This window comes from Miniopterus natalensis, chromosome 4 (genome assembly GCF_054644295.1).
Source record: "Miniopterus natalensis isolate mMinNat1 chromosome 4, mMinNat1.hap1, whole genome shotgun sequence".
NCBI lineage: Eukaryota > Metazoa > Chordata > Mammalia > Chiroptera > Miniopteridae > Miniopterus > Miniopterus natalensis.
In genome coordinates this window covers 79004383-79032364 of record NC_142084.1, presented here as the reverse complement: position 1 = coordinate 79032364, position 27982 = coordinate 79004383, and the positions used below count along the sequence as shown (strand labels likewise).

The following is a 27982-nucleotide window of genomic DNA, read 5'->3' as shown; positions in this document are numbered from 1 at the left end:
TGAGTGTCAGGGGTCAGGAAGACTGGCCCTGTTGGGATCCTCTCCACAAGGGTGTAACCCCTGCAGTTGCTCCAAGTCCCAACACTAGGTCTCAGATGCATAGGGGAGGGAACAAAGCCAAGAAGGTGACCTTGGGAACAGAAGCCTCTGTGTGCCTGGGGTGTGGGCAGCACAGGACAGGAAGGGGTAGGGAGGGCTTCCTGCCTCAGGTGGGCTCCTGAGCTGTGATTCCTGGGCATGAGTACAAGATGCCCCAAGGAACAGAGGGGGCACACACAGCCGGGCCCAGAAACCTCTATGGTGGGGGTAGGAGAGTCACCTTGAGGTCTGCCCCTGAGGACACTGGAGATATGGGCCATTGAGGCCTTCACCCTCTGGCGCAGCCCCAGTTCCACAGGCTCCTCCAGCAGGGCATGCCTCCCAGGAAAGCGCAGGAGACCTCTGGAGGGGGGTGACAACTTGTGCTTCCTGCTGCCACCTGCCTCCCTGAGCAAGGGGGCCTCCCTGTCCTCCAGCTCCTCTCTGATCTCCAGGCTGCCAGGCAGGCCCAGCATGCCCTGCCAGGACCACGTGGCCTCTGGGAGCTCAGCCAGCTCCTCACTGGCCTCTGACCCCGGGGATGGTGGCGGCTCTGGCTTGGGCATCTTCCTGAAGATCATGAACTCAAATGGAAGGTACTTGATATCATACAGGTCCTTCAGGTTGAGGTAGGCAGGCTCCACCTCCGATATATCCAGAGATATGGTGTCTGCTGCCTCCATGTCCCCTGACAGGTCCTGGATCTGTACCAGAGACACCTGGGATCCCCTGTCCCTGCTGCCCTCCAGCAGGGGTACCACACTGGCCTGGGGGAGTGGGCTCTGGGCCTCTGTTTCATCCTGTTCCTCCAAGGATTGTGAGGTGGCCCAGGCCATCCTGGCCCACAGGGGCCCCTGTCCCAGCATCCCTCCCGCATCCCCCCCAAATGCAAAGGTGCCATAGCCGGCCACCCCCGCATAACCTCCGTGGTGCCCAAGGGAGAACTTTCGTGAGGTTGCCTGCTCCTGAGGCTGAAGTGGGCTGGGCTCAGACTGGGACTGGCCCTCTGTGTCCAGGGAGGTGCTGGACTCCATGCCAGATGGGGAGGCTGGTCCTGGAGACCTGGAGGAACTGGGCCTCCCAGGGTAAAGGGTGGCCTCCAGCCCCATCTTAGAGCCTGACTGGAGGCTTGCTCGTGCTGGGGAGGAGGAATCCTGGAGCTCCCTGGAGAGGAAGGGGCTCGGGGTTGCCAAGAGAGCCTCCAGGCAGTGCCCTGGAGGAAAGGAGCCAGGAGTTTGGGGTGAAACAGCCCCAGGGAAATCACAGCCCTTCCCGATGGCAGGACGCCCCTGGGGGTGACAAAAAGGAGCTGGCTGCCCCCCACAGCTGTCCTGGGAGGACCCCTCTTGCTCAGCAAGGCAAGGATCTCCACCAGCAGATGAAAATAGTCTCCGCCCTTTTGGAGACTCCATTTCTGTGGCACCTTCCACCTCGCTGGGCAGTCTCTGCGCTCCCGTTTCAGCGTGGAGGCCCCAGAGGGCGGGTGAGGGACTCTGCACCTCAGGGCAGGCCTCTGAGGAGGGGCAGTCGATGTCCAGCGACCGGCTGCGGCCGGGGCCTCCGGGGGCGCGGGCGCTGGCGCTGGGCGGCCGCAGGGAAGTCTCGAAGGAGGGCGCCTTGGCCATCAGAGCCGCCTGCTCCTCCCGGGCCGCCTCCTCCTCGAGCGCGCGGTACTCCAGCAGCGGCTCCCGCAGGCCTGGCAGGGTGCTGGCGAAGTAGCCGCCCTTGAGCAGGTGCCTGCGCCGCGCCGGGACCCGCCTGCCGCCCGCGGCCGGGGCGCCGCGCTCCGCGCTCTGGCCCGCCTGCTGGTAGAACAGGCTGCGGATGACGCTCTGCCGGGGCACGCAGCCCGGCGCGGCCGCGGGCTCTGCGCCCGCAGGCGGCTCAGGCAGAGGGGCCGCCTCGAGGGGAGCACCGGCCTCCGTCTCCTCCGGCAGGCTGGCAGAGGGCCGCAGGAACCCCCGCGGGTGCATAAGGGGGGAGTGCGTCACCGGAGAGGGAGGCAGCGACTTGGCCCGCGCAAAGGGCGCCAGCTCGTTGTCGGACGACGAGGAGCTGCTGGAGGAGGCGCTGGCGTCGCCGCGCAGGTGCCGGGCCACTCCGAGAGACGGGCTGTCGGGTGGGCCCTGGAGCAGCTCTGGGATGGAGCGCATCACCAGGATGGACTTGTAGCTCATCAGGGAGCGCTGGAGGCGTGGGGACAAGGGGCGTCAGCCGGAGCCCACTGCCTCCTGGCTCCCCGTGGGCCCAGATGGGGGGGCCCAGGAGATGGGGGCGTTAAAAGCCCATGTCCTCATTCGCTACACCCCAGGACTCTGTGGCGGTGTCCCTGACCCGACTGGAAGCATGTGTGGCCCCACCTTGTCCTGACAGCCCAGGGAATGCAGATCCTGAAAGAAGGATGCCCGGCCCCTGCCTCCCTGAGCACAGCCAGCCCGGAGCCTAGACTGCCTAGCTTCCCCCCTGCCTCCAGGCCCCTGCGTGCCTCGCCCCACCCCCACTGCACCCGCCCCCTTCCTCCCCCTCCCACTGTGCCCCTGGCGTCTGCCCCTCACTGCTGTTTGGCTTACCTGCCAGCGGCTCCGGGCCAGGAGGAACTTGAGTTGCTTGGTGTTGATGAAGTGGGCCTCCTCTGCGGGCAGGGACTTCTGGGGGGTCCAGGTGAGAAAGCCACATCAGGGGACACCCTGGCCCTAGGGCCAGATAGGCCCACCCCTCTTGGTCTCAGTTTTCCTCCCTGTTTGCCAGGCCTGCCAGATTCAGCCTACTCACCAGGAACCAGGGGTGCGCAAGGCACTGAGCTGCACTGGGCCGGTTCCTGTGGGGAGACCAAGCCAGGGGTCAGGCCAGGGGTCATCTGATCCCCTGAACAGGTTATGGGGGAGGAGAAGAGGGCATGTACACTCACTCCGGGGCTCTCTGCAGGGCAGCCTTGATAAAGTCCTGAGCGTCCTGGCTGAGGTGTGCAGCCACGGGGCTGCTCCAGGACACTCGCCCCTCCAGCACATTCAGGAGGGTTGCACGGTCACTCTCACCGGCAAATGGGGATGAGCAGGTTAAGCTGAAAGCACAATGAGTGTCGGGCACTCAGGCATGACCCCAGGTTTCTGGGTCGCATGGGGTTGGTAGGTGGAGCCCTTACTGGGATGGCCTCTCAGTGCCCTCAGAATCCCAGCAAGTGTCTCAGACTTGCCCAGATACCCAGGCTCAGCCTGGGGTGGGAATCTGGGCTCAGCCCGGAATAGACACCAAGGGTTAGCCCGGGGTGGGCACCAGGCCTTGGCCTGAGGCTGGAAGCAGGGCTCCACCTGTAGGGGAGACTCAGGCTCAGTCTACACACCAGCATCCTCCTCGGGGCAGCAGTAACTGCTATGAAGGACCTCTGTACAAACCAGCCAGACCCTTTGGAGAAACAGCTCAGCACTGTGCCTCACGACCCAGACCCACGACCCAGAAGAGCTCCTCTGGTACAGGGTATGTGTGAAAAGCCCTGGGCCAAAGCCTCTTATCAGAGCTGGCCCACTGTTTGTTTCCAAACTAGTTCCTTGGGTCTCAGGTCTCTGATCTGGGGAGGGCAAGCGGTGCCTGTGACCTCCCAAGGGCCTGCGCAGTGGGGTCTGGGATTGGCTTCTGAGGAGACAGGGCAGGGTCTGCTCACCTGAGGTAGGAGATGACCCCCATAGCCCTGTGGAAACAAAACCACACCTGTGAGTCACCCCAGGCCTGGCCCACAGGTGAGGGGCGTGAGGGGGATGGGAGCTGCAAGAGGAGGGAAAGCTTAGAGCAGGAGGATGGGCTGGCATGGTGGCTTTGTCCCTGGGGGCCCACCCACTCACCAGATGTCAGAGGCCTCGCTCACAGGAGTCTGCTCGATGATCTCAGGGGACACAAACTCAGGGGACCCGTACTTGCTATACTTTGGCTCTGCTGAGGTGATTTTTTGGGCAAAGCCAAAGTCGCAGATTTTAATGTCTTCCCGAGCAGGATGCACCATCAGGATGTTGGGGGGCTGTTGGGCAGAGCCATGAGTGGGTGAGGCCTCAACCTAAGGAGGGGACTCCTTGGGCTGCCAGGTTGGGGAGGAACTGGGGAGTCCCATGGAGATGAAGAGGCCAGCGGGGGTGGGGGGCAGTGGGCTGCCCTGGGGGCAGGTTTAGTACCATTTGGGGACAGCCTATGCTCTACCAGAGCCACACCCCTGAAGGGACTGCTGGTAAAGTAGTGAGCTCCTCGTCCCCAAAACTGAGTAAATCCTGACAGGAAAACTGGAAGTAGTGGGCCTGTGCTTGTAGGCTTCAGGCTCCCATCTGCCCCTCCAGGGGCTCTGGGGTACATGGGAGGTGGGACAAGTACCTTTATGTCCAGGTGGAGGATCCTGTGGCTGTGCAGGTAGTGCAACCCCTCCACCAGCTGCTGGATGTAGACCTTGACCTACGGTGGCAAAGGCCATGGCTCAGGTGAGATAGCCAGCCTTGACCTTCTTTTCTTTCCTCCCTGCCCTGCTCCTCTTGACCTGGGACAGTCCCACAGGCAGTGCATACAAAGTGTCCCAGAGCCCACGTTGCCTGGGCATGGGGACTCCTCTGGGCCCTGAAGGTGGGGAGGTTTTGGGCAAAGCAGGAAGCTTGATGTTTCAGGAGCACATGAGGGTTGGCCCACTGGCCAGGTACAGGCTCGGAGGGGGAAGTGTGTGAGCCCCAGCCAGAAGGTCTTTGAGAGTTGACTAAGGAGCTGTGACACTTTGTGAGGCCCTGGAGACCCCCAAACAGTCTCTGAGCTGGGGCACACTGTGCGAGAGGGGAGGCTGTGTCCGCTGGGGCAGGTGGTCAGGGCAGGGGGAGTAGGGGGCCTGGAAGGGTATGTTTGCAAGCCTATTGGTTGGGCAGACAGCTCAGGCTGCAAAGTCACCTCAGCTTCTGTCACCACGCTCTTCTTGAACAGGCGGTCCAGTAGTTCCTCTGATGAGCACCTGGGGCTCAGGTCAAGGAAAGCTCTGGGGTCTGGAACCCACCCAGCTCCACACCCCATAGCAAGTCTTATCTTGGGGTGGGGGGTCCATGCTGGGGAAGTGGGTCGTCCAGGTTGAGGAGGGTGTGTGGGACACAGACCTTGAGGAAAGGAGCTGAGGCCAGTAGCCAGGAGCAGAGATGGAGTAGAGGCATCCTCTATTCTCTGTATAGAGCCCCCACCCCCTGCAGGGGCAGGGGTCGCTGACTGGTGGGGGTATGGTGAGTACATGTGACACCCAGAGACTCTCGGCTGGGCAGTAAGCGATGGGGTGAGATCCAGAGGGAGCAGGGAAGGGGTATGCCCCTCCCTGAGTGGGCAATGTGGGAGCGCCAGTGCTTGGGGCCTGAGGCTGCCATTTAAGCAGTCTGATCTGCTGGGGAGAGTCCACATGGAGCATGGGAGGGGCCCAGGCATGTCTCTGGACGCAACCCTGCCCACATCCCTGGCTGAAGGGGCAGTGAGCTATGAGAGGGCCGTGCTTGGGCTGGTTAGTCACAGCATCACAGCATGGGAGGCCCAGCTGGCTGCCCCACTAGGAAAGCAGGGCCGAGGACATCAGGACCACAGGCCCCGCACACCCTGTGGACCCCTGCTCTCCTGAGGCATGCACCCTCTCCTACTCTTGGGGCTGGGGACTGGATACAGCTCCAGGACAAGGATGAGAGTTTTACGAGTCTCAAACTGGTCCAGCAGCCTGGTAACCAATGGGTGGCTCAGCTCTGCCAGCACGTCTCGCTCCCGGTAAGCCTGGGTGCGCGTCTTGCTCCGCAGGGGGATGAACTTTGCAGCGCAGGACATCTGGTTGCCCTTGTGCTGCACCCTCTTCACGAAGCCGAACACACCTCTAGGAAGAGGGGAGCCCATGCTGGACTCCTGAGACTGGGCTCCAGGGAGGTGGCTGGGGGTTCCTGGCAGGCAGGGATTCCGGAAGGGCAGGGGCAGGGAGGAGTGGGTACTGGGGAGGCAAGGGCTCCCTCGAGGTAGGGTTCCTGAGATTGGGGCCTCCTGAGGATAAGAGGGTACTGGGATGGGGGATTGGTCCTTCCAGGAAATGGGAGCTCCCAAAGGGTGGAGTAGCAGTTGATAGGTGGGCAGGATTCCTGAGAGGTGAGGATTCTGAGAGAGCAGGGCCTGGGGGGTGGACAGGGTTCCTGGGGGTCCAGAAAGTACTAAGGGGTGGTCTCTGAGAAGTGGGGTTCTCAGGAGGCAAGGGTTTCTGGGTGACCAGGGCTCCAGAGGGCAGGGTTCCAGGGGGTGGGGCCAGAGGCTCTAGGGCTGGGAACTCTGGGAGGCTAGGGTTGGGGGACTGGGCAGGGGCTGGGGGGTGGGGCTCCTGGGGCTGGGCTGAGGGAGATACCTCCCAATCTCTTCCTTGACTTCGTAGAAAGTGTGCAGTTTTCTCCGATAGCTTTGCTTCTCTGAGTCCAGCTTGCTGTCCTCTATAGTCAGGGAGCAGTCAGCTGTCAGTGTGGACAAAGATCACCACCCCCTCCCTCTGTCCCCCAACTCTAGTATCAGCCAGGGCAGTGCCCAAGCATGTGGGCGCCTGCAGGACCCCACTTCTTCAGGGAGCCTGGACTGGCACCTGGGAAGGGTCCCCCGACTCACCTCCGTGCACCAGCAGCTCTGCCTTGCACAGCACCTGGCCACCAGCATTTTGGGCCAGGCAGGTGTACACACCGGCATCGTGCTGGGCCACATTCCTCAGCACCAGGGAGTAGGTTGTCCCTTCTTGCTGCTGGCTGAGCCGTGTACTGTCTACCAACTGGACGCTGTCCTGGAGGCACAGGTGGGTGGGCAACCATCAGCCCACCCCTGGGATCCAGCACTGGGACCCACCCCACCTTCAGTGAGTGACACACTGTGTTCAGTGAGTATTTCACACACTCCCCCTCCAGACACAGGGCCTCCACCCCAACCAGGTCCCTACCTTATACCAGGTCACTGTGGGCTGCGGGTTGCCCTCGATGACTGCCTGAAATTTCGCTGTGCTGCCCCCCTGTGCCTGCACGTCCTCGATGGTGACCTGCATGGACGGGGGGCCTGCGGGTGGGGAGGGAAACCGTGGGGAGAAGTCCAGGTTGTACAGCCCAGCCACCCATTGCAGCCCACACTGCACTGAGTCTGAGCTGGGGCCTGCATCACTGAGACCCCCCCGGTGGGCTGGCAGAGACCCCAGGCTCATCTGGGTGCTCCAGGTATGTCAAGGCCCTGAGATACCCCCAGAGTGACACAGCCCACCTGCCTCCCAAGTGAAGGTGACCCCCTCCTGATTCCACCCAGGCTCCTGATTGTTAGGAAGTGCTTCTAAGCACTGTCTCTCCTGCTTGAACCCCAGCTCTCTGAGGGCAGGGCACGCAGAGCATGCTAACTTAGGCTGCAGAAAGGACATCTAGTTCACTGCTGCCTGCCCTCCCCTCCCCGTGATGCCCCTCTGAGGGTACCCAGGGAATGGGGCAGCAGAGGCCGGCCACAGCAGGGCTGGCACACATCGGATGGCCCCTCCGTGCAAGTGTCCCCCATTCAACAGTGGGCACACACATAACCTACTTGCTGCGGCACCCACGTCTCTGGCCTGGTACACATAGGTTTGGTGCATGGTCTCTGTGAACACGTGGCTGCAGACATCCCAGAGCTCAGTGGCCTCTGTCCCTGGCCAGGCCGCGCTCTCCAGCCTGGGACCATGCAGTGGGGTGAGTTGTCTGCCCAGCCATCCACTTCTAGGGGTGGGCACTGACCCTTGTGGTAAGATGGGTCCCTGCCCCACCCCCACCCGGGGCTGCAGCAGACTGGGAAGGTGTGTAAAGACCGGGGCCCCAGCCCTAGTGGAGGGGCTCCCTTAACACCTCTCGCCCCGGAGTGGCCTCTCCTCCTTGTAGTGCCCTTTGGCTAGGGTGGCGCTGATGAGGAGTGTCCTGGGGTGCTGTGAGCCTACTTCTTACTCCTCCTGCCCCGCCCCCAGATGTTCCCTTGTAGAATGCCCCACCCAGTGTGCCAGGGACATTACCTGATGGGCACTGTGCGTATGTGAGCTGGGGCGGGAGCCCCTGAGTCCTGATCCTGGCTTCCATGAGGGAGAGACTGAGGTTCCTTCCCGGATTCCGTTGGTGAGAGGCCAGGGCCTACTGAGCCAGAGCTTGGGATGCAGCTGGGAGCTGTCCCCAATGACATGCCCCCGTGTTACCCTCCAGGGACCAGAGGGTGGGAGCACAGGCAGAGCAGGGGCGCAGGGTCCATGCCCCCAAACCTGGGACTCCTGCCACACATGTGCACCTCCAGGGCACCCTCCTGTCCTAGCCCTTTGGCTGCCTACCTCCCCCCACACCCTATCCCACAAAGGGATGCAGCAGCCTCTGTGGAGAGGGACCCCTCAGCAGCATCCTTGGGGATTAATTTGTCAGGGGCAAGATGTCTCCCTCCTTCCTCTCCTCTTTCTCCCCTAGTTCCCCCTTCCTCCTCTCCTGCCCTGGGGCACAGGGTGCGCAGGCTATCTGCTGAGGATCTGACCCAGGAGGCCTCTGATACCCAGGACAGATGTGCTCAGGGTAGGCAGAACCTCCCTGAACTACACTCTGCCTAGTTTCATATATGGGGTGATAGCCTGAGTGAGAGGCAGGCCTTGCCCAGGACCCCCAATACAAGGACCCCAGTGATATCTGGGTCCCCAGGGTTCTGCCAGTTCACTCCCATAGGATAAGCACCCATGATGACCAAAGTTGGGGTCAGCACAGAGGAGGGGGTTCTGGGAGCAGGTGGTAGTTTGCAGTGAGCCTGCCCCTGGGCCTCACCAGATTCATCTGCAGCCTCAGTGCCCAGGAGCTGCGGGCTGGCCTCCTGGAGAGCAAGTGGCCCCCTGGGGCCCAGGCCAGTGTGGTCCCTTGCAGAGGTTCCTGGAGCCTCAGGGCCCACCAGTGTCCTCTGGACAGATGTGATCTGGTCCACTTGCTCCAGGGCAGCTGGGGGTGGGACAACAGCACCTATGGGAAAAGTGCATCAGCCTGTAGGGGTGAGGCATGGCCTGGGCCCAGAGGAGGGGCTTCAGGAAACCCATCTCAGTCCTCAGAGATGCCCAGGTAAGCCGACTAGGCTGCCCTCCCCCGCCACCTGCTCCACCCACCCACCACACCTCTCTCAGGAGGGGCAGGAGGTAGAAGCCCCTGAAAGAGAAAGGGGCCTGGAAATGGATAGAGATGGTGCTCAGGACAGTGACCACAGAGCCTTTCTACTCCTGGGTGCTCAAATGCCTTCAGGAGAACATCACCTCCTCAGGGGCAGCTGAGCCCAGACACCTGCCTTGTGCCCCGTCTGCCCCTCAGGCTCAGCTCTTGCCATCCCTTCATCCTTCGCTGGCTTCCCTCGTGGCTCAATTCTGGACTGCAGGCCCAGTGGACCCAGCCCCATAATATGGAGAAGCCTATATAAGGGGCCTGGGGATACATGGGGTGGGCTTCCTTACTGCCCTCCCATAGCAGACCCTGTCCCCCACCCAGGATAGGACTGCACCCAAGGGCCTATCTGCCCTTCCCTCCAAGTGCAGCCTGGCTGGGCCCAGGTCACTGCACCCTCACCTGGCCCCTGCCCTGGCTTCCAATGCAGCACTCACCTCTTCCCGAGGGAACCACCAGACTCCCCCTGCCCTCAGCCTTGGGTGCAGCCCCTTCCTCCACCTGGCTGCCAGCCCCAGGTGGCATCACTGTGGTCTGACAGGTATGCCGTCATGCCCACTGCTCCATTCCCAGCAGGTCCCCCTGCCTAGAGCCCTCCCCTGCCCAGGACCCTCTCCAGCATTAGGGCACCCACCCTTCCTTTCCCACTCCAAGGAGGACCCCACACCCATCACACCCCTGTTGTCTGTCCTGACAACAGCCTGGCTGCACAGGGGGGCAGGAAGGCTTGCTTACCCATGGCAGGCTGGGAGCAACCACTATGGGCAGTCACACATGTGTACCTGCAACCAGCCCCACAGCTCAAGTGTTAGGTGGCTGGTCAGGTGAGCTGCCCGGCCTCCACCCAGGGACCTCAGGATGGCCAGGACCCACCCATGGCTGCCAGCAGAGGGGGCCTGGGCTGTCCACTTGTTGGTCCCCAGGGCCAGGCCTAGAGGGCCCCTATTGCCCAAGATGCCAGAGCCACTGGAAGAAGCAAGAAGGAGCAGAATACAGGGTGCGGGAGCCAGTTTATTATCATCATGGAATCAACTAACGGAGGCTGCTTCCCACCCACAGACCCGAGCCCACTCTGCAGGGAGGGCCCGGGAAGTCTGCAGAGGGCGCCCCAGTGGGCCTTCCTGGAGGCTGAGAAGTGTCCATGGGGGATATTGCCCTCAGGGAAGCCCCAACTGAGGTGGGGGCAGCCTGGGCATGGGGCAGGGGTGTGCCGTCACAGAGGGGGGAGGCCACAGCCTAGAGCTAGTCTACCTGTTGCTCCCCCACAGCTCTCGGTAATCTGGGTTATAGCTGTGTGTACAGTGTCCTCAGCTGTGAGGTAGGAAACAACTGGGTGTGAGGAAAGGCAGCTGCAGTCCCGAGTTGCTAGAGAGCAAGGGGAAGGTCAGAGCACATGTCCTGAGGTGCTGGCTTCAGGCCTCTCTTCTGAGCCCAAAACCCAAGACAGCTGTGAAGGTACCAGGCGGGGTCCTACATGCCCCTTTCTGCTGCTTCCATGCAGCCCTGTCAGCAGTATCTTGGCTCAGAGACTTAATGTCTCAACCCCCAGTTGCCTGTGCCCAAGGGTCGCAGCCTCAGCCCTGAGAGGGGCCGGGGCCCTCATCCCCGTCAGGTCGAATGTGCAGGGTGACTGTCTCACCCACTGTCCCAAAGCTGACCGTATGGGTAGAAACCTCTGTTTTGAAGCTGCTCTGGCTACTGTCCACAGAGTGATGGACTTGGGTGCAGAAGGATGGCTTCCAGGACGTGGTACCCCTAGCCCCGGCCTGCCGCATGCAGGAGACACCAGCAGGGCCGAAGACCTGGGGCCTCGACAGAGCTGTTTCCTGGGGCAAGCAGCTGAAGAAGCCAGGTGGGCCTCGGGGACCTGGTGGGCGCCACACGTTGAGCAGGACGGGCCGTCCCACAGTGGGCTCGCTGATCTCTCTCTGGAGCACTGAGACCTCGCAGGGTGGGTCATCGGAAGCACTGGGCGTGGGGCTGCTGCAGCCGAAGGTCTCCCCTTCCTGGGGCATGTAATCCTCCAGGTCAGCCAGCGTCAGTGCATGGCCATCATGTGTGAGGATCTTGGGGTCACAGCCCCAAAGGTCATCGGCGCCCAGGTGGACACCTCTCCCATCCTGAACCTCCAGGGGGGCCTCCTCTTCTGTGGCCCCAGGAGGGGACAGCTCAGGGGTCTCCAGCCCGGTGTCCACACAGAAGACTCTGCCCTGGGTCAGGGGCTCCTGGGCCAGCAGCTTGTTGTTGGAGTTGTTTGTGTTGGGGTCTCCTCCAGGGGTCCCTCCAGGCAGCGTGAAGAGATGCCCCGCCAAGCTGCCAGGCACCTCTCTAGCTGGAGATGCACCCCTTGAGCCTGTTTTCTTCACCTGGACTTCGATGGTCTCCTCAACCTCCACCCACTTGGGTGGGGTCCCAGTGCCCCTGGGCAGGGCCGACCTGTGGGCTCCAGGCTCTGTCACATACAGGGTGGGTACAGTGGGCCTCCTGCCTGGCTCCGCCCCTGGCCTGCGGTGTTGGCCAGTCCCAGGCGAGTACAGCAGCTCAGGGACTGAGGGGCCTGACCTGGGTGGACTGGCAGGGTGGCGGGAAGGTGAGAGGGAGGGAGACTTGCTGGGGGACTGGAGGCGGCCACGGGGGCTCTTCACCACGGTGGTGATGGTCTCCTCTCTGCAGGGAGAGGGCCAAGAGGAGATGGCACAGAGACCCGCAGCCTGGCTTGCCACCCATGCCATCAGCACATTCACGGCCACTGTGAGAGATCAGGTTAATGTACCAGCAAGCAAATGGTGAAACTGCATAAGCTCCTACACATGCACTTGAGCCCAGTCTCTGGAACCCCCAGCCAGACAACCAAAGAAACAAACACAAAGTCTCATCTGGTCAATCACAGACTGGTATGCAGACCGCAAAACAAGAGTTGAGGCATCTGCATCACACAGGTGCCTCCAAACCTCAGACCAAGTCCAGTTTGCAATGTGCCTGTGGGTCAGTATTGCAATTTCCCTGTGGGTCAGTATTCCCTCTTTAGAGCTGAGATGCCAGTCCTCCTCGCAGAGCTAATGGCCAGGGTACAAGGACACTGCCCCATAGCCCTCCTTTCCATCTCACCAGTGTTTTGTTCTTTGTATCATTGGGGGGGGGTGGGGGGGGCTGCCCCAGCAAGCTCTCAGAGGGCAGGTACCTCAGTGATCTTGAGTTAGGGATAGACTGGGCAGTTGATGCCGCAGGTACAGGTGTGAGAAGGCTGTCAGGGCCCTGACCTGCAGCCTGTGTTCCTGGCCTCCGTCTGGTGGCGTGAGGCTGGGCAAAGACACTTGGTCTTGGGTGTGGCTCTGCTGTCATAGGCTTTGTGACCTCAGACAAACTCTTTCCCTTCCTGGGCTCCATCTTCCAAAATGGAGTGAGGTGGGAGGAGAAGAGGTAGAATCCAAGGCCAGTTACATGTGGGTGTACATGGGGTGCTGACCGGGGACTCTGCAGCAGCATTGGGGGATGGGTCTGACCCCCTTTTACAGGAGTGGACAATGCTAAAAGAGGCTCAAAACTTGCTCAGGACCAAGAGTCAGAAGTCCACTAGTCAGCCAGGCCCTCCTCTGCTGTCCAGTGCCCTGAGCTGGCTGGGTGCTGAGGGTGAAATGAATAGCAGGCAGGGAGCAGTAACGGGCTGAGTAACAGCTCTCCTGGGCACCAGGACCTGCCTTTCCTCTTGGGCTCAGGCAGGGGGACTTGGCATGTTGCTGTCAGCTGCCTGCCTTGACTAAGACATTGTCTCTCTCCAGCTTGCTTTTGCCTAACTCAGGGCTCCATTCAGGAGCAGTTACCCCCAGGCATGGGCACAGAGATGTGTGGCCACACCTCAGGGTGCAGAGCAATTAGAGGTCCTGCCTCCCCCAGCCCCACCCGACAAAGGGGAAATGCTATCTCCATTTAATTGAGAAAGGGAGGCTTGGAGTCAGCCTACTCGGGGCTGAAGGCCTGCCTTCTTGCCTCACACCCAGGCCCAGAGGTCAAAGCCTGCCTGAACATCAGGGGAACCTGGGACAGGTCCCAACTGCTGGCCTCATACTGCCTAAGAAAGGACAGTGGGTCAAGTGGAACTGGGAAGCTGGATCACTCCACTGAGCTGGTGTGGCTCAGTGGTTGGAGCGTCAGCCCATGACCCAAAGGGTCGAGGGATCGATTCCCAGTCAAAGGCACATACCTGGGTTGCAGGTTCAATCCCCGGCCCTGATCGGGGCACATGCAGGAGGCAACCAATCAATCAATGTGCCTCTATCACATCGATGTTTCTCTCTCTCCCTCCCCACCCCACTCTCCCTCCCTTCCACTCTCTAAAAATTAGTGGGAAAAATATCCTTGGGTGAGGATTAACAAAAAATAAAAATAATAAAATGCCACTCCCACTACTGGGCTCACTGCTGCTTCCATGAGGACATGTGGGCAACCTGCTCTGAGGTGAGGCCATTGGCACAGCACGTGGGGCTTCCAGGTGGCAGTGTCTCTCCAAGCCAGTTTCTTTTTCATATCCCTGGCTCCCCCGTATCCCTCACTGTGTGGTGTGCCCCTGGTAGGGGGCATGCTGTGTGTCAAGCAGTTGCCTCTCTCCACTCCTCAAGCTGAAGGGGTACACTCCTTGCGGGATGAAGGCTGCTACCTCCATGAGCCTGGAATACAATGGGCTTCAGGTGCCTGTAGTCTAGGTGTCTAGCCTCCCATTGGCATGAGTCCTCTCTGGTGTCTCCTCTATGGGGCTACCTGGCTTCATCTCTGCTCCTCCATGAGTCATCCATTAAATGTGAATAATAACAATGCTCCCCTCATGGATGAAATGGAGAGTTGATCTGTGTAAAGATCCAGAATAGCTGCATACCTCCAGGAATGGAGTGCTTACTGCTGCCCCAGGGAGCCCCATCTGTGGGGTAGTGACCTCCTTTGTAGAAAGAGGAGGGAGGTCAAGGAAGGCTTAACCCAGGATCTTATCAAAATGTCTGCAGATGGATTCTCTAGCAACATGACCAATTGTAGGCTCTTTAAGAGGTCTGAGGCCCATGGGGAACTAAGAGGTTGCCCATCCTGGAGCTCTCAGTCACCTGGCCTTAGGAAATGATAGTCTTTCTTGCCTCCTGGCTTTTGCAAGCTCTTCCACCACACCCACTGGACACATGTCCTATTGGAAGTCCTTCCAGATTGTCCAGGTCAAAGCCAATCCCACCTTCTGTGCATTCAACTAGCTCTGAACCTCTTGTTATTTAATTATCAACAACCATGTGGCTTTTTTCTCAGCCTTGAAGGCAAGAAGGATGAAAGAGGACAGTGGGTGTGGCACTGGGGAAATGGGTTCTTAGTTGGCTTCTAATCGTGAGCCACCCTGAGAAATCCTCCTCTCTTCCCTTAACCTTAGTTTCCCCATCTTCCAAATGTGAGGGTTGGACTTGGAGACATTTAAGGGCCCTAGAGCTGTGCTGTCTACTATGGTTACACTATTTTAATTAAAGCCAAATTAGTGAAAATTAAATTTAAAATTCAGTTCTTCAGTTCCACTAGACACATTTTAAATGCCCGGTAGTTACATGCAGCTAGTGGCTGCTATAGTAGACACTGTAAATATGTAATATTTCCATTACCACAGAAAATTCTGTTGGACAGCAATGTCCTAGATCCCAGGGTGTTGAAGGGGAGAAATATGCCTCTAGCCCACCAGGACACAGCTGTCGATCCCAGATCTACCCTAACTGGTGTGATTCTGGGTCCAAGCCCTGGGTGAGACACTGTGAAGTGTGCAGAGTAAACCTATCCTCCTGAGGCAGTGCAGCCATGGAGAGAGTTCTGAGGCCCTGGAAGAGAAAGCTCTGAAGTGCAAAGGTAGCCAAGGTCCCAGGGGAAGGTCAACTCCCTGGGAATATCTGCAAGGTGCTGGAAGTCTGTGTGGTGAGCAAAGGCTGTGAGGACAAGCAGCCAGGCAAGCAGGTGGCCAGAGCACACGGGCAAGGTCCAGGCAGGTTAGTGGGCATGCAGGTGGCACTGCAGTCAGAAGGAAGGTTAGAAACACGCCTGCACTTACATGATGACGGTTTTCTTGGGGACTTTAGTCTCCTGCTCAGTGACTACAAAGAAAACAGTCGGAATAGCGAGGGTTACAGATCAGTCAGCACTTAGGGCTGAGCTATCTAAGTGGCATGGCTGTGTAGTAGCCCGCTCAGCTTAGAAGCACTGGATCCAAGCCCTGCCTGGCCATGTGCCCCTGTAACAACTGTCTCAGCTTAGAGCTCCAGTTCCCTCATCTTTGAAATGGTGATCATGTCTGCTTTGAGTGGTATGACAACAATGCCACATGAGGGCAGGACCCCTGTCCCTCTTGAGGGTCTTGCAGGAGTTTCAGGCAGAGTAAGGGCCTTTCCTAGGCTGCCCACTCAGAAATCCCAGCTTCTCCTTCAGCTATGTGCTGAGGGATTCCTGGGACTCTGTCAGGCCTAAAGTCCTACTTTTCAGACATAGAAACTAAGGCCTAGAGAGAGGGAAGGAATAGTCTGTGGCTGTACAGTGATCAGGCAGCCAAGCTAGAACCAGGATGGCTGATGCTCATTTTTAAAAAAAATCCTAAAGACCAAAGATGTCTCTAGGAGAGAATGACTGGAGTCCTGGAAGAGGCACATAAGGCAGGAGACCACAAAGTCCCATCGGAAGCAGCCTGCAGATGCCTGGGCAGGGTCTGAACTCTGGGTAAACTGGGAAACCTCGGTCTTCCCATAGAGCACCTAGCTTTCCTCCTCCCTAGAACCAGCAGGACAGGGCCTGTGGTTCCCATCTTAGGATGGAGGACCCAAGTCCCAGAGACAGGGACTAGGCAGCAGTTATGCCCAACCTTCTTAAGGCCTCTTTTTCTGCAGCTTCTGGGCAGGCTTGGGCTTGGCACAGAGATGTCCCACCCAGTCTTGCCCAGCTGGACAGCAAGGATTCCACCAGCTACCAGCACCCTCAAATTTCAACATCTCCTCTCACCATCCTGTGGCAAAATTGAAGGGGAGGCTCAAAAACCAAGTGGCAGGGCACACAGCCTTCCAGCTCCTGGTCTGTGGATTTTCTGCTTTGCTGCAGTCCCACATAGAGTAAGGCTTTAAATGTGCATGTGAATTAAATGTACTAGCTGTGTCTGTGTGGCACTTGGGAGTCACATTTACTGTGCATGTGCACACATGTGTGTATGTGTGTGTGCATGCATGTTTGTGTTTGTGCAAGCTGCTTCCTGGAGAGAGGGCAGCCCACTGGAAGAGAATAGGTCAGACAAAATGCCATGTGTTTAGTCTAAGCTGGACCCAGAGAGAGCCAGCCCATTGGCTGCCTCCAGGCCAGATCCTGTGAGCAGAGCAGTGGGGAAACCAGGACTCTGTCTCTCATCCTCCCTGCCTAGGGCCCATCCTGCTGCTCTGGGGAGTGCTGGCCTGGCACCCCTGGATGGCTTTGTTCCTGACCTAACTGTCGCCTGACAGGCCCAGGGCCCTGGTGAGTACTGGCGACCATGGGAGGGGTGCAGCCATGCGAAGCAGGACTGCCAGCCCAGTGCAGTTTCACAAGCGAGGGGGCAATGCCCACCCCACAGGGCCAGCTGGCTGCGGGGCCACCAGGTTAACAATAAAGCAGCAGGACAGGGTTAGGAAGCCGGAGGTGGCAGGCTCCAACTCCAGGGTCTGTGAGGACCGGCCATCTCCCTGAGTGAGGCACAGCACTGTTTCTGGCCCCAGTGGCCGGTCATGGAACATTGACAGAGAGATCCATCTTGACAACGAAGTGAATGGCTCTGTAGAACGCGATTATCACCAGCCAAGAGGGAGCACTGAGGCCCCTGCTCAGCACGTCCCCTTCAGATGTCACCCAGCAGGAAGCAGGGGGGCCACAGATACCCCTGGGGCCTCCAGTGGGAACTGGCTCGGCCAGTGTAGGCAGCCCTCTGGGGGATGAGGAACCAGGACCCTTGCCCATGAGGAAAAGATGGGTCTCTGTGAGGGCCGTAGAGAGGCTCAAAGGCCCTGAGGCCAAGATCTGAACACTAGGTGGTCCGACTCTATGAGGATCCAGGCAGTGGCCCCCCAGACGCTGGGTCCAGGGAGGGACTGGATCCAGTGGCCCAGGGATCACAGAAGCCAACTTTCATAATTTGGTAGAACATATATTTCAACTTGTCCTACTATAGGAGTTGCACCAGGTGTTGGCCCAGCCTGTACTTGCATGTCTCCAAGGATGGGAGGCTCACCACCTTCCCCAGACAGCCCCTTCCAGGTAGGGCAGCTCAGACTGGGAGAAGCTTTCCCCAGGGTGGCAGCCTGCTCTGTGAGCCACACAAGGCTGCTCTCTCAGACTGAGCAGGCCCAGGACAGATGCCTGCTGCCCTCCTCCCCATCCTGGCCATCCTCAGCCAGACCCAGCTGGGACCCTGGAACCACAGTATGTGTCAGTGGAGGAACAAGGCACCTCCCTGCCCTTCATCTCCTGCCAGGAGCACACCTTTCCCAAATGAGGCTCATTCAGCGTCTGGTCCTCCTCTTCCCCTCCTTGAACCAGGGGCAGCCCCAGGCCAGGGATACCTATGCTCAACATGGACAGCCTGCCTGGTATGGAGGAACCAGAACCCTGGCACCTGCTCCCTCTCCTGGGAGCCAAGCTGGAACCCAGCAGCATGTACTCTGCACTTGGCAGGGGCCCCCTCTTAGGTGGAGTTGTTCCACCTACTGTCCCTACCCGCCCTCCCATGAGGACTTGCTGCCCACTGCCTTGCAGGCTGCCCAGGCCCAGGTCTGCCCTTTCTATACACTCATTCCCCAGGGGTGGTGAGTAGGGCCTGGGCCCCCAACCCTAGAGTTGCCACTCCAGCCTTGCCCGGGTTCTGGGTTTATGGCCCATCATCCACTGTCCCACACGCCTGCTATTCTAGTTGGGGGCTTCTGCAGCCCCTATATGGCCCCCAGTGCCTCTTCTCCAGGGAGTGCACCCTGATTGGAAGGACTGATGGTTTCACCCCACCCAGCCCCACCCAGATGCATGGAGAATCCAGTCAGGTAGAGACCTTCAGTGGTTGCACCTACCTTCCACCATGGCGACGTGCTCGCGGTGGCGCTGTTCCCTGGCCTGCAATGCTGGGCCCTGTAGGCACAGATCCACACCGCCTCGTATCGAGCCCAGCTGGTTCACCAGCTGCAGGGACAGACAGCAGAGGTCACTTAAGAGCCCAAAGAGCCTAACTCACCTCTTTGGGGATGTAAGGACTGGCTAGAGAATGGGAGGCCCACCGCAGCTGTGTCCCAGAGCCCTAAAGCCTGGCCACAGGGTCCCAGACCAACCACCATGTCCCCACAAGGACCCAACACTGCCCATGGCTTCTGTGGTGGTAGGGACACTCTATGTCCATTGTCCCACTTAGCAACTATGTAGGTCCTGAACACTTGAAATGGGACTGAATCTTTACCTAGAGTTAACTTTAACTGACTTAAATTTAAGTCACTATCTGTGGCCAGTAGTGATCGAATTGAACTGACAAGGCCCAAGCTGACCTGGGATAATTTGCTTTCCTGGGGCCTGACATGGAGGCCAGATCCCTCCAGGCCCACCCCAGGCTGCCAGCAGCATCATCATGAAGGAGGCCATAGCCTGCACACACTTTCCCTGGACCGTGAAGGACAGAGCAGACTCTACTCAGTGCCTCCTTTATGGAGTCCTGTTAGCTCGTCATGGATGGTGGGTGACAGTGGACTTAGTGTTCCATCATGGACCCTGCATGCCTTGGTGTCCCCTCTATCATCACGGGTTATGGATGGTCATAACAAGGTTGTGTCCCCAAGGCAAGCCCCCACCATTTCCCTGCATCTTCCCTCCTCACCTCACATTCATAGTGGCCCAGGTCCTCCTTGCTGGCCTCCCGGATCTCCAGGACGAGCAGGCCACTGCGTGGTTCACTCAGGGTCCGGTATTTGCCGCCAGGGGTCAGCAGGGCCCCATTCTTGTACCACCTGAAGTCAGCCCTGGTGGTCAGGTGGGGCCTCCCCAAAGACCCCTGTGCTCATGATCCGCCCTCACCAGTCCCACAGATCTGGGTGTTCTTACAGCGCCCACCCTTTTAGATGCCACCCGCCCAACGTCCAGCCTGGCAATGCCCTCCTTGCTGCAGCTAGGGCTGTGTCAGAACACGCCGCAGCCCCAACACCCACGTCCCATCTGAAGGCTGAGCTTCTGTCTAGCCCACCCCAGCATAGTGAACATGCTGCCCACCGTCGATCTAGAGGCAGAAGTGCTGGCCCCAGGGCAGGCCCACCCCCCTTGTCCACCTAGCCCACCTGATCTGAGGGTGTGGGACACCTTCGATGGTGCAGGTGACCTGGGTATCCTCTCCTTCCACAAAAGGCACCGCCCGGATCTTGCTCACAAACCGTGGGGGGACTGTGGGGCCATGGAGTAGGGAGGAGAAAGGGAGAGACACAGAGAGAGACAGAGACAGAGACAGAGACAGAGACAGAGAGGGATGGAGAGAGACACAGAGACAAAGACAGAGACAGAGATAAAAGATGGGGAGAGGAATATTGAGAGACAAAAAGAGAGAGCATAATGTGAAGGACCCCACCCCAACTCCAACCAGTGAGCCCCCAGACCTGGGTCAGCTCCATCCAAATGCCTGCACCCCCTTGGGGGCTGCTGTGGTGGGTGTAGTTGGGGTGCCCAACATCCAACCTCCCTCCCAGGCTCACCTTGCACCAGGATCTTGCCCAGGGTGCTGGCATTGCCGGCAGCACTGGCCGCAAAGCACATGTACTGGCCAGAGTCAACACCAGTCAGGTTGTCCAGGATGAGGGTGCATGAGCCATCAGGGTCTTCGATGAGGATGTGGTGAGGGTCCACTTCCACTGGCTTACCATCTGGAAAGGAGGGAGGGCTGTCACAGAGGGGCCTTGCCAATGATTCTGTGACCTCCGGGCACCTCCAAGGCGCTGACCTCCCCTGTCCCAACAGACATGCTTGGACCCTACCCATCTCTTTAAATCACCTTTTTCTGAATACCCTCCCAACCTAATGTCTCTGGCCGTAATGTGCCTCTTTCCTGGGTAGGAACGGGGATATGTGCACCTTTCACTCCGAAGAACTCTTTCCTCCATAAATAAGTAAAATTCCATATACAAACACTTTCCAATAGCTCTGCACATGCCAAACAAGGTGGTTTAAATTACAACAGTTTCAAAACCAGAATCTTGACCTTTAATTCACAGGAAACCTTAAAAAATGACTTCAGCATATATAAAACAAAGCCTCTAGCTGCCACCCCATTTCTCTGCACCCCTGTACTATGTCCCAGGGAAGTTGTTCTCACTCCAGTACCGCCTCCTCATCTCCCAAACCCACTCCCCCCAGCTTCCATCTCACACAGAACAGCTCTTGGCAAGGCTGCCAGAGACATCATTAATCCAGTCCATTCTCAGTCCTTGTCCTACTGTCAGAAAACAGTTCTCCATGCCTTTCTGGCATTCCCACGTGGCCCACTGCTGTGCAAAGGCGTGAGGGCCAGCTCCTGGATGCTCGTTCGAGGAGACACCTGGAATGTCCAGGGCAGCAGAAACAGAGCCCTCCCCTCCTTCCAGCCCATGAGGTGTTTTTCTCTCTCAGGAATGGGTGGGCAGATGTATCAGGAGCCCCATAAAAGCTCAGTACTTCTGCCCTGGCCAGTGTGTCTCAATGGTTAGTGTCAGCCCACCATGGACGGGTCACAGGTTTGACTCCTGGTCAAGGGCATGTACCTGGGTTGCAGGTTCAATACTTGGCCCCAGTTGGGGTGCGTGTGGGAGGCAACCAATCGATGTGTCTCTCTCACACTGATGTCTGTCTTTCTCCCCTCCCTCCCTTACACTCTAAAAAAAATAATAATAATGGAAAAAATATCCTCAGGTGAGGATTGACAACAACAAAAATAGCTCAGCACCTCCTAAAGCTCAGGGTCTCTCTTGTGATGCCACCCACTGTGTGCAGCTAACATCTGGCCCTGGACGTGGGGATCAGGGCAACTGACCCAAAATGCTGTGCTTTTCTGTGACAAGCAGTCTTTGGCTCTGACCCGGGTTTTGTATGTGTCTGGCTGGCATTCAGGGAATCATCTCAGACCCTTTATGGCTCCTGATATTCAGTTTGGAAACACATTATTCCAGAAGACAAAGAAGGTGGCCAGTTAACAGGACTTGAGGGAGGCCTGTGGGAATTGGTGGTGGACATGCCAATCAACCTGTGTGGTCAGCTGGGCAGTAACAGTCCATGAATGGAGAGGAACTAGGCAGGCAGCTGCAGTCTGCGCACCAAGAAGTAGGTTCATAGATAGATTCCTGGTTGACACCTTGATTGACACGCTCTCTCCTTGGAGCTGTTGGTTCAGCCTCAGGTCACCCTGCTTCCCAAATGTGGGGGCAGAGCTGGCTCTTACTGAAGCTCATCTGCCACCTTGGCTCCTGGCCCCCACCCCTGGGAACTCTGTGCTCTGCTTCTGGAGCAATTCGCCCTGATTTGTCTGTCTCTTAACCAGCTCTGATGCCAGACTCTCTCAGTGCCTGACAGTCCCCCTCCCCTTAAACACTTCTTTCCCAGACATCTACTCATTGGCTATAAAACAGTCTGGGAGATGAAGAGTGGAGATCTGACCATCTTGAATTTCTATATGTAAGTCTCCTGTTAAACTCATTAACTGACGAGCTGGACTTGCCTGCCTCGTTCTCTGCAGCATTAGGGGAGAGCTTTGCATATACAGCCCTATTCCAAAACATCAACAAATGCTACAACCCATGTTGGGCCTCATCGACCCTGATGGGCAGAGGACAGGAGTGAATGAGAACTCTGAGCATGAGGACAGGCACCAAGCACACAGGCGTGGAGGGTTCTTACTGAGGTGACGTAAAGGATCAGGTGTATGCAGCAGGCCCTGGCATGAGACACCTCCCTAAACAGAAAAAGCTCATCAGGGAGCCACTGATGGCTGGCACACAGCTTGTGGCACCTGGGTGGCATCTAGAAAGCTGGTGACAGCTGGAGGAGGTGGCCCGCCGGGGCATGTGTTCTGACAGATGGCCCTACCACCTCAGAAATCTTGTGCAGCCATCATGGACAATGGCTGGGGATACCCTGCCAAGTGGATACCCATTAAAAAGGTCACTACCATATAAGTTAAACCTCAGTGGGCTGAGGGACATGGCACTCCAGAGAGCAATGTGACACAGTTGTAAAGTTGAGAGGTCCCAGAGCTGAAATGGATACATCAGCAGAAACCTGCTGCCCAGGTTCGGGTCTGGGCAAGCCCAAAGCACTGGATGTCACTGAACTGTGGAAGTGTATCTTGTTCCATCCCTGATGCCTGGTCCCTTCCTCCTCCTCTACCCAATCCACTGCTTTAAGAGAAAAATGATTAGGAGAGGGTGTCAAACTCTCTGTGCCAGAGAGACTAGTCCTACGTGCCCATCCTACATGCCTAGGACCTTGGGCAGCAGAAAAAACTCAGACCTTTATGGGTCTGTGGGATACAGGCACCTGGATCCCACTGATGGAATCTTCCCAAGGTTCTCAGTTATCTGGGAAGATAATGTCCCCTTGAGACCAAGTCTGGGAACTGTGGCTGTGGCTCCTACCCCTAGACCCTGACATTGACTGTGTTTGAAATTCCCTACTCCAAACATGGGGAGGGGACACTCCCAGTGGGGACACCTATACATGGAGAGGTAGCCCTGGAGCATGTAACCAGCCCAGCCCAGCCCCGCAGTCAGTCCCTTCCCAGATTGATGCTTAGAACCCCAGGGAGGAAGGAGGTTCTGGGCCTCCTGGGTAACATGAAGGTAGCTGGGGTAACAGGAGAGGCTGCATCAGAGATCAACAGCCTTGAACAGCTAGAGGGAGTAGATTGTCACCAGCCCAATCCAGTATCTGCTCCTGTGGCTCCAGCTGGTGTAGACAGGGTGGCTGTAACAGGTCTGCTGTGAGTTCACACAGCAAGGTCTCTAATACAAGTCTCCAGTGCTCTCTGCTCCCTGGCAGCTGCTCCAGGTGGGTCAGGACTTGACCCTCTGCCCCCAATACTCAGCTCTTGCTGTATGAGGACACTTTCTCTGCTGGCAAGTCTGACTTCTGCCTGATGCTGCTCTTCCTGGCCAAGGCTGTTATGTGCTCACTGACTTTGAGCAGTTGCAAGTGGCCTGGCTATTTGTTTTGCCACGTTGACTATAGAGGCCTGGTGGAAGACACCCAACCTTGGGGCAGTGAGCCATTGAGGCAAAGAGAGACTGCTGATGAGGCTCCCACCCAGACCACCAGGGTTCTGTTTGTAGCTGCACCATGGGTGCATGGCACTGACCCCACAGCATGTCACACAGAGGACTGCTGAGAAATGCTCTAGTCCAGGTGGGAGGCACAACACATGAAATGGACTCCTATCCTGGAAGGTCAGTGCCTGCCAGGGATATCTTACCATGATGTTGCTTCAAATCAGCCAATGGCCGGCCCTGGCCACACCCCATGGCCATGTGTGCCACCTGGACCACCTGCAGTTTGACCACTGTGTCAACATGAACTGACTGCCCAGCTGCCCCTCACCTCCTGCACTCACTGGACACAGCTGTTCCCAGAAGGGTCATCCTCTCCAGGGTCTCACTGAGTAATGGCTAGGGCAAAAGAGACCGAGGACTCCCCAGTGCAGTTGGGAACCCAGGATTCCCACCCTGACCGCCTAAGTGAGGTGTGTCCTTCTTCCCCTCAGATGTGGCCAGCCAGCACATGCTCCTGGGGACAGCCTGGCCAACAGTAGGGCCTGAGGAATGCAGTCACTTTTGGAGGACTTTTATGAACAGTGTTGTCCCTCTGAGCCCGCCCTTCAGGTGAAAGGTCAGGGTGAGAAGGGGTAATGGGAAGGGCAGTTGAGCTGCACAGGTTCTATGCCGGGCAAGGTGTCTGGGAAGGGATTGCCGCGGACCCCAGGACATGGGCCAGCAGGCCTATCCTCCAGAAGGAAGACCTTGGGAAGCTCTTTCAAGCTGCCACCAGGAACCAGCTGCTGCATCCACTGGCTCTGCCGTGCAGCTCTGACCATGGGCCACAGGGGTGGCTCCTCCTGCATGTCCCAGCAAAATGCCCCTCTGTGTCCTGTCCAGCCTCATCCTTAGCCTTTTGTGAGCAAACAAATTCCCCTGGCTAGTTGTGGATATTAGGACAAGAAGGACTGGCAGCCCTGGGATGATTCTTCCAACCAGAACTGGACTTGGTTATTCACACTGAATGAGGGACTGAAAGGTCTACCTGCCAGCCCAAATGAGGCTTATCTGCCAGCTCAGGTGACCCTTGGTAAGAGTATCCCAGTTTACCTGGGGGGCATGGGCCACCCTGAATGGTCTATGCTGGACTGTGATTTAGCATGGAGGCTTTGGGACACACAGCATCAAGATGACCTCTGGAGGGCCTGTGACTGAGGTAAGCCATGCAGTGATCAATTGTGGCAACAATGAATGACCCCCAGCAGAAACACTGGACACCAAGGCTTGGTGAGAGTCCCTAGCTGGCCACTCTCCATGTGCTGTCAAACATCAAAGCTGGAGAACAGGTGCTGCACAACCCCACCGGGACCCCTGCCGACACACTCCTCTTACTTTTCACGGCAATAAGCTGGAACCCTGAGTGGAATGACTCCACTCAGCTCTGTGAGTCCTTCCAGTGAATCACTGAACCTAGAGGTAGTCATGGGACTCCAGACCTTGGTGTCAGAGTGAGGGTGGTCTTGGGGATCCTTCAACTCTCTGCAGCTACCGTCACACTCAGATCAAATCTGAGACCCTCTGGCAGCCCTCAATTCCCTGTTCTGCCATGGTGCCCTCTCTCTGACCTCCTGGCCACCTCACTGCCCCTTAGAACCTTCCAACATGTGTGCCTGGTTGTGCCTTATTTCTCTGGCTGGCCTGGTCACATTGCTTTTGACTTCACATTACACCTTTGTCTCTCTGCTGTCACCTGTCTACTCCCCTAGAAAGTCAGGTCCCTCGACAGGGTTGACGCATGCCCTCCCTTCTATCCTACCTCATGTGCCCTGGCCAGGCTGTCTTTGATTCCAGAGCAGGCAACTAGGCAGGAGTTCTGTCCCTCACACTCAGGCCCTGACCAGGCCCCACCCTGGGTCCCTGGTCCCCATCCAGCCTGATTCCCTCTGGGTGGCTCTTCACTGTGTCAAGGCCAGCACCCCTAGGCCATGGGGACCTACCTTTGTACCAGCTGACGATGGGCTTGGGTGTGCCCGTCACACGGCAGGCCAGCTTGACTGTTTCACCCAGCTTGGCTGTGCAGTCGGCCAACTCTTCCTCAAAATCTGGGGGCCCTGGGGACACACACACCACACACCTGGGCCCTGAGAGCTTACTCCTGCCCTCAGTGCACCCCTGGCAGGGCCAGAAGTACCAAAGCCAAGTGTGGTTGCTACAAACACCTTTTGATCCTGCACTGGGCCCCAATGGAAATCTGGATTGGAGGCAGGCTGGGTGATATTGGGGAGTACTGGGGAGTATGGAGAGAAGAGTGTGTTGAAAGGGGAGCCTCTCCCCCATTCCAGGTGGGAAAGGAGACCCAGAGATCAAGACCCTTCACACCCCTAACACCTCTGGGCTTCTACACTGTGCTGGGGGCCTGAGTGAAACCTGATGCCCCCCACTGGAGTCATGGCCAGCCCAGCACCCCAGCTTAGCACATAGAGAAGCTGAACTGATTGAGGGGAGAGTGCCCACCCCCAGGAAGCAGCCCTTTCCCTGGTGGCTGCTCAGGCAGGGGCAGGGGTCTTTGTGTCCCCAAGCTAGATGGCCTGGCTGGAAGGTTTGATCCCGTCTGACCTCACCACCAGGACCAGCACTCACGCCAGACAGGCAGGGCCAGGCGCTGTTGGATGCCGCAGATCTCCTTCACCCAGGCATTCTTGGTGATGACAGTCCGTGCCTGCAGTAGGTACTTGCGCACTGAGTCCTCCCGCTCATGCCACACCTCGAAGGCACGGTCGTCCCCCTCCACCTGCTCGTTCAGGTCGATGCTGCTCAGCTGTGGGGGTGAGGGGGAGGCAGGATGACTGTCCAAGATGTGATCAGAGGACCCTCTGAGGCCTCCTCCTGCCCACCCTGCAGGCCCCCCTCTGCCCACCCAGGCTCCGCCGGCACCTGCACACCTTCATCATGTTCCGGAACACATAGCTGAAGGTGTCGGTATGTGAGTCCCTCTTGGGCTTGCAGACCACCAGATGGTTGCGGAACAGGAAGACGTGGCGGTGGTGGCCCTTCCAGGGCATCCGTGCGCCCGGTGCCCCCTCCCACACAATGAAGTGGCCCTAGGAGAGTGGTCAGCCCATGGTCAGCCTGGGGCACAGCCACCCACTCTGCCCCACCACCCACTCTGTATGGCGCCCACTCCAGACCTGACGGATGGGCTCGCCCAGGGCCTCCAGGGTGCCTGGGTAGTTCTCCATGAGTGACACGTGCAGCTGGTTCTCGGCGCGCTGCGGCAGGGCTGACACCACCGCGTAGGCCTGCTCCAGCAGTGAGCAGTTCTGCCGGTTCCGAGCCTTGTTGCGGATCAATTCCTGGAGAGAGTACAGGTCAGGGTGCACCCCACTGACCACAGGGCAGGACATGGTGGTAAGGGCAAGGGACAGCCTGCCTACCTTGAGCAGAGCCTGGTACTGCTGAACCCGCTGCACCGGCTGCTCCAGGAAGTGCTGTAGCGGCGGCGGGGGCGGCTGTGAGGGGTCAGTGGCCGACAGCACCTCCTCAGAGTATTTCTGTGGGAACCACAGAGTGGGTTTCAGGGCAGGAGGGCAAGGCCCAGGAATGGCCCATGTCACCCAGAGCCCAAGAGCACACACATAGCCCCTCCTCCCTGGGTAGGCCTCACCTCCCACCTGCACCAGTGATGGCCAATCACTGACAGGTGAGAAAACCTTCAGGGGCCTCTGCCTGCTTTACTCACTAAGCCAGGGCCCTGGGACTTGGGCAGGTTGGGGGGGGGCGGGGGGGGGCTCTGGCAGGTGGTGGGAGGCAGGCAGGGTCAGGGAAGATTATCTTGGACATGGGGGCCAGCAATGTCTGGGGGATAGGGGAACCTTGTAGAACTCCTGCACAGCCGTGCTGACCACCACCGACTCGGCCTGCACTCGGCCCACCAGGAATTCTAAATACTTCTCAAAGGCCACCTGGTTCTTGATGAAGCACATAGCCACATCGTCATCTGTATCACAGCTCTGCAGCTCCTGCAGGAAGCTGCCATGAAGGAGACAGCGTCAGGACCCTGCTCACGACCGACTGCCCAGCCCCAGTCCCTAGGTTTGGGAGGAAACAGGCTCCCACCAGGGCATAGTCCTGGTGGCTCCTGGGAACATGCTGGGTGTGGGGACAGGTGTGTGTGGTATTTTAGGGTGTGCACGTGTGCAGGTATGTGTGTATGTATGTGTGCATGCATGCAAGGAAGTGCATGTACACTTGGGCATGTGCAGGCATGTGTGCATAAGTAAACAGGTAAGCACACATATGTAGATGTGCATTGTGTGCTGTGTATGTCGTGTGGCTATGTATATGTATACACGTGTGCCCATGTAACCTATTATGCATGTAAGGGCATGTGAGTGCGCACATACATGTGTGTGCCTATGTACAGAGGCTGCAGTAGGTAGGATGCTGCAAGCACTTCCATGGATAAGCCAGGTGCACACA

The 27982-nt window shown here is 58.2% G+C and overlaps 2 protein-coding genes across 2 annotated transcripts in view; both read right to left on the bottom strand.

Annotated features, from left to right (window-relative positions):
* Nucleotides 1-27982, bottom strand: part of OBSCN (obscurin, cytoskeletal calmodulin and titin-interacting RhoGEF) — a 145448-nt gene that overhangs the window by 4003 nt on the left and 113463 nt on the right. Inside the window, 25 exon segments of the mRNA XM_087816905.1 lie at nt 320-2264; nt 2649-2726; nt 2851-2896; nt 2987-3139; nt 3737-3763; nt 3915-4087; nt 4432-4509; nt 4987-5047; nt 5732-5932; nt 6446-6527; nt 6697-6865; nt 7019-7131; nt 7651-7763; nt 8096-8192; nt 8877-9065; nt 18332-18440; nt 19123-19252; nt 19577-19679; nt 19985-20152; nt 25501-25614; nt 26144-26321; nt 26446-26604; nt 26692-26856; nt 26938-27054; nt 27376-27532. Of these exon segments, the coding sequence (XP_087673031.1) occupies nt 320-2264; nt 2649-2726; nt 2851-2896; nt 2987-3139; nt 3737-3763; nt 3915-4087; nt 4432-4509; nt 4987-5047; nt 5732-5932; nt 6446-6527; nt 6697-6865; nt 7019-7131; nt 7651-7763; nt 8096-8192; nt 8877-9065; nt 18332-18440; nt 19123-19252; nt 19577-19679; nt 19985-20152; nt 25501-25614; nt 26144-26321; nt 26446-26604; nt 26692-26856; nt 26938-27054; nt 27376-27532 (4925 nt within the window).
* On the bottom strand, nt 10330-11986 carry LOC148093388 (uncharacterized). Its single transcript, XM_087816906.1, has one exon. It carries the CDS (start codon nt 11984-11986, stop codon nt 10829-10831), a length of 1158 nt encoding a protein of 385 aa, XP_087673032.1. The 3' UTR covers nt 10330-10828.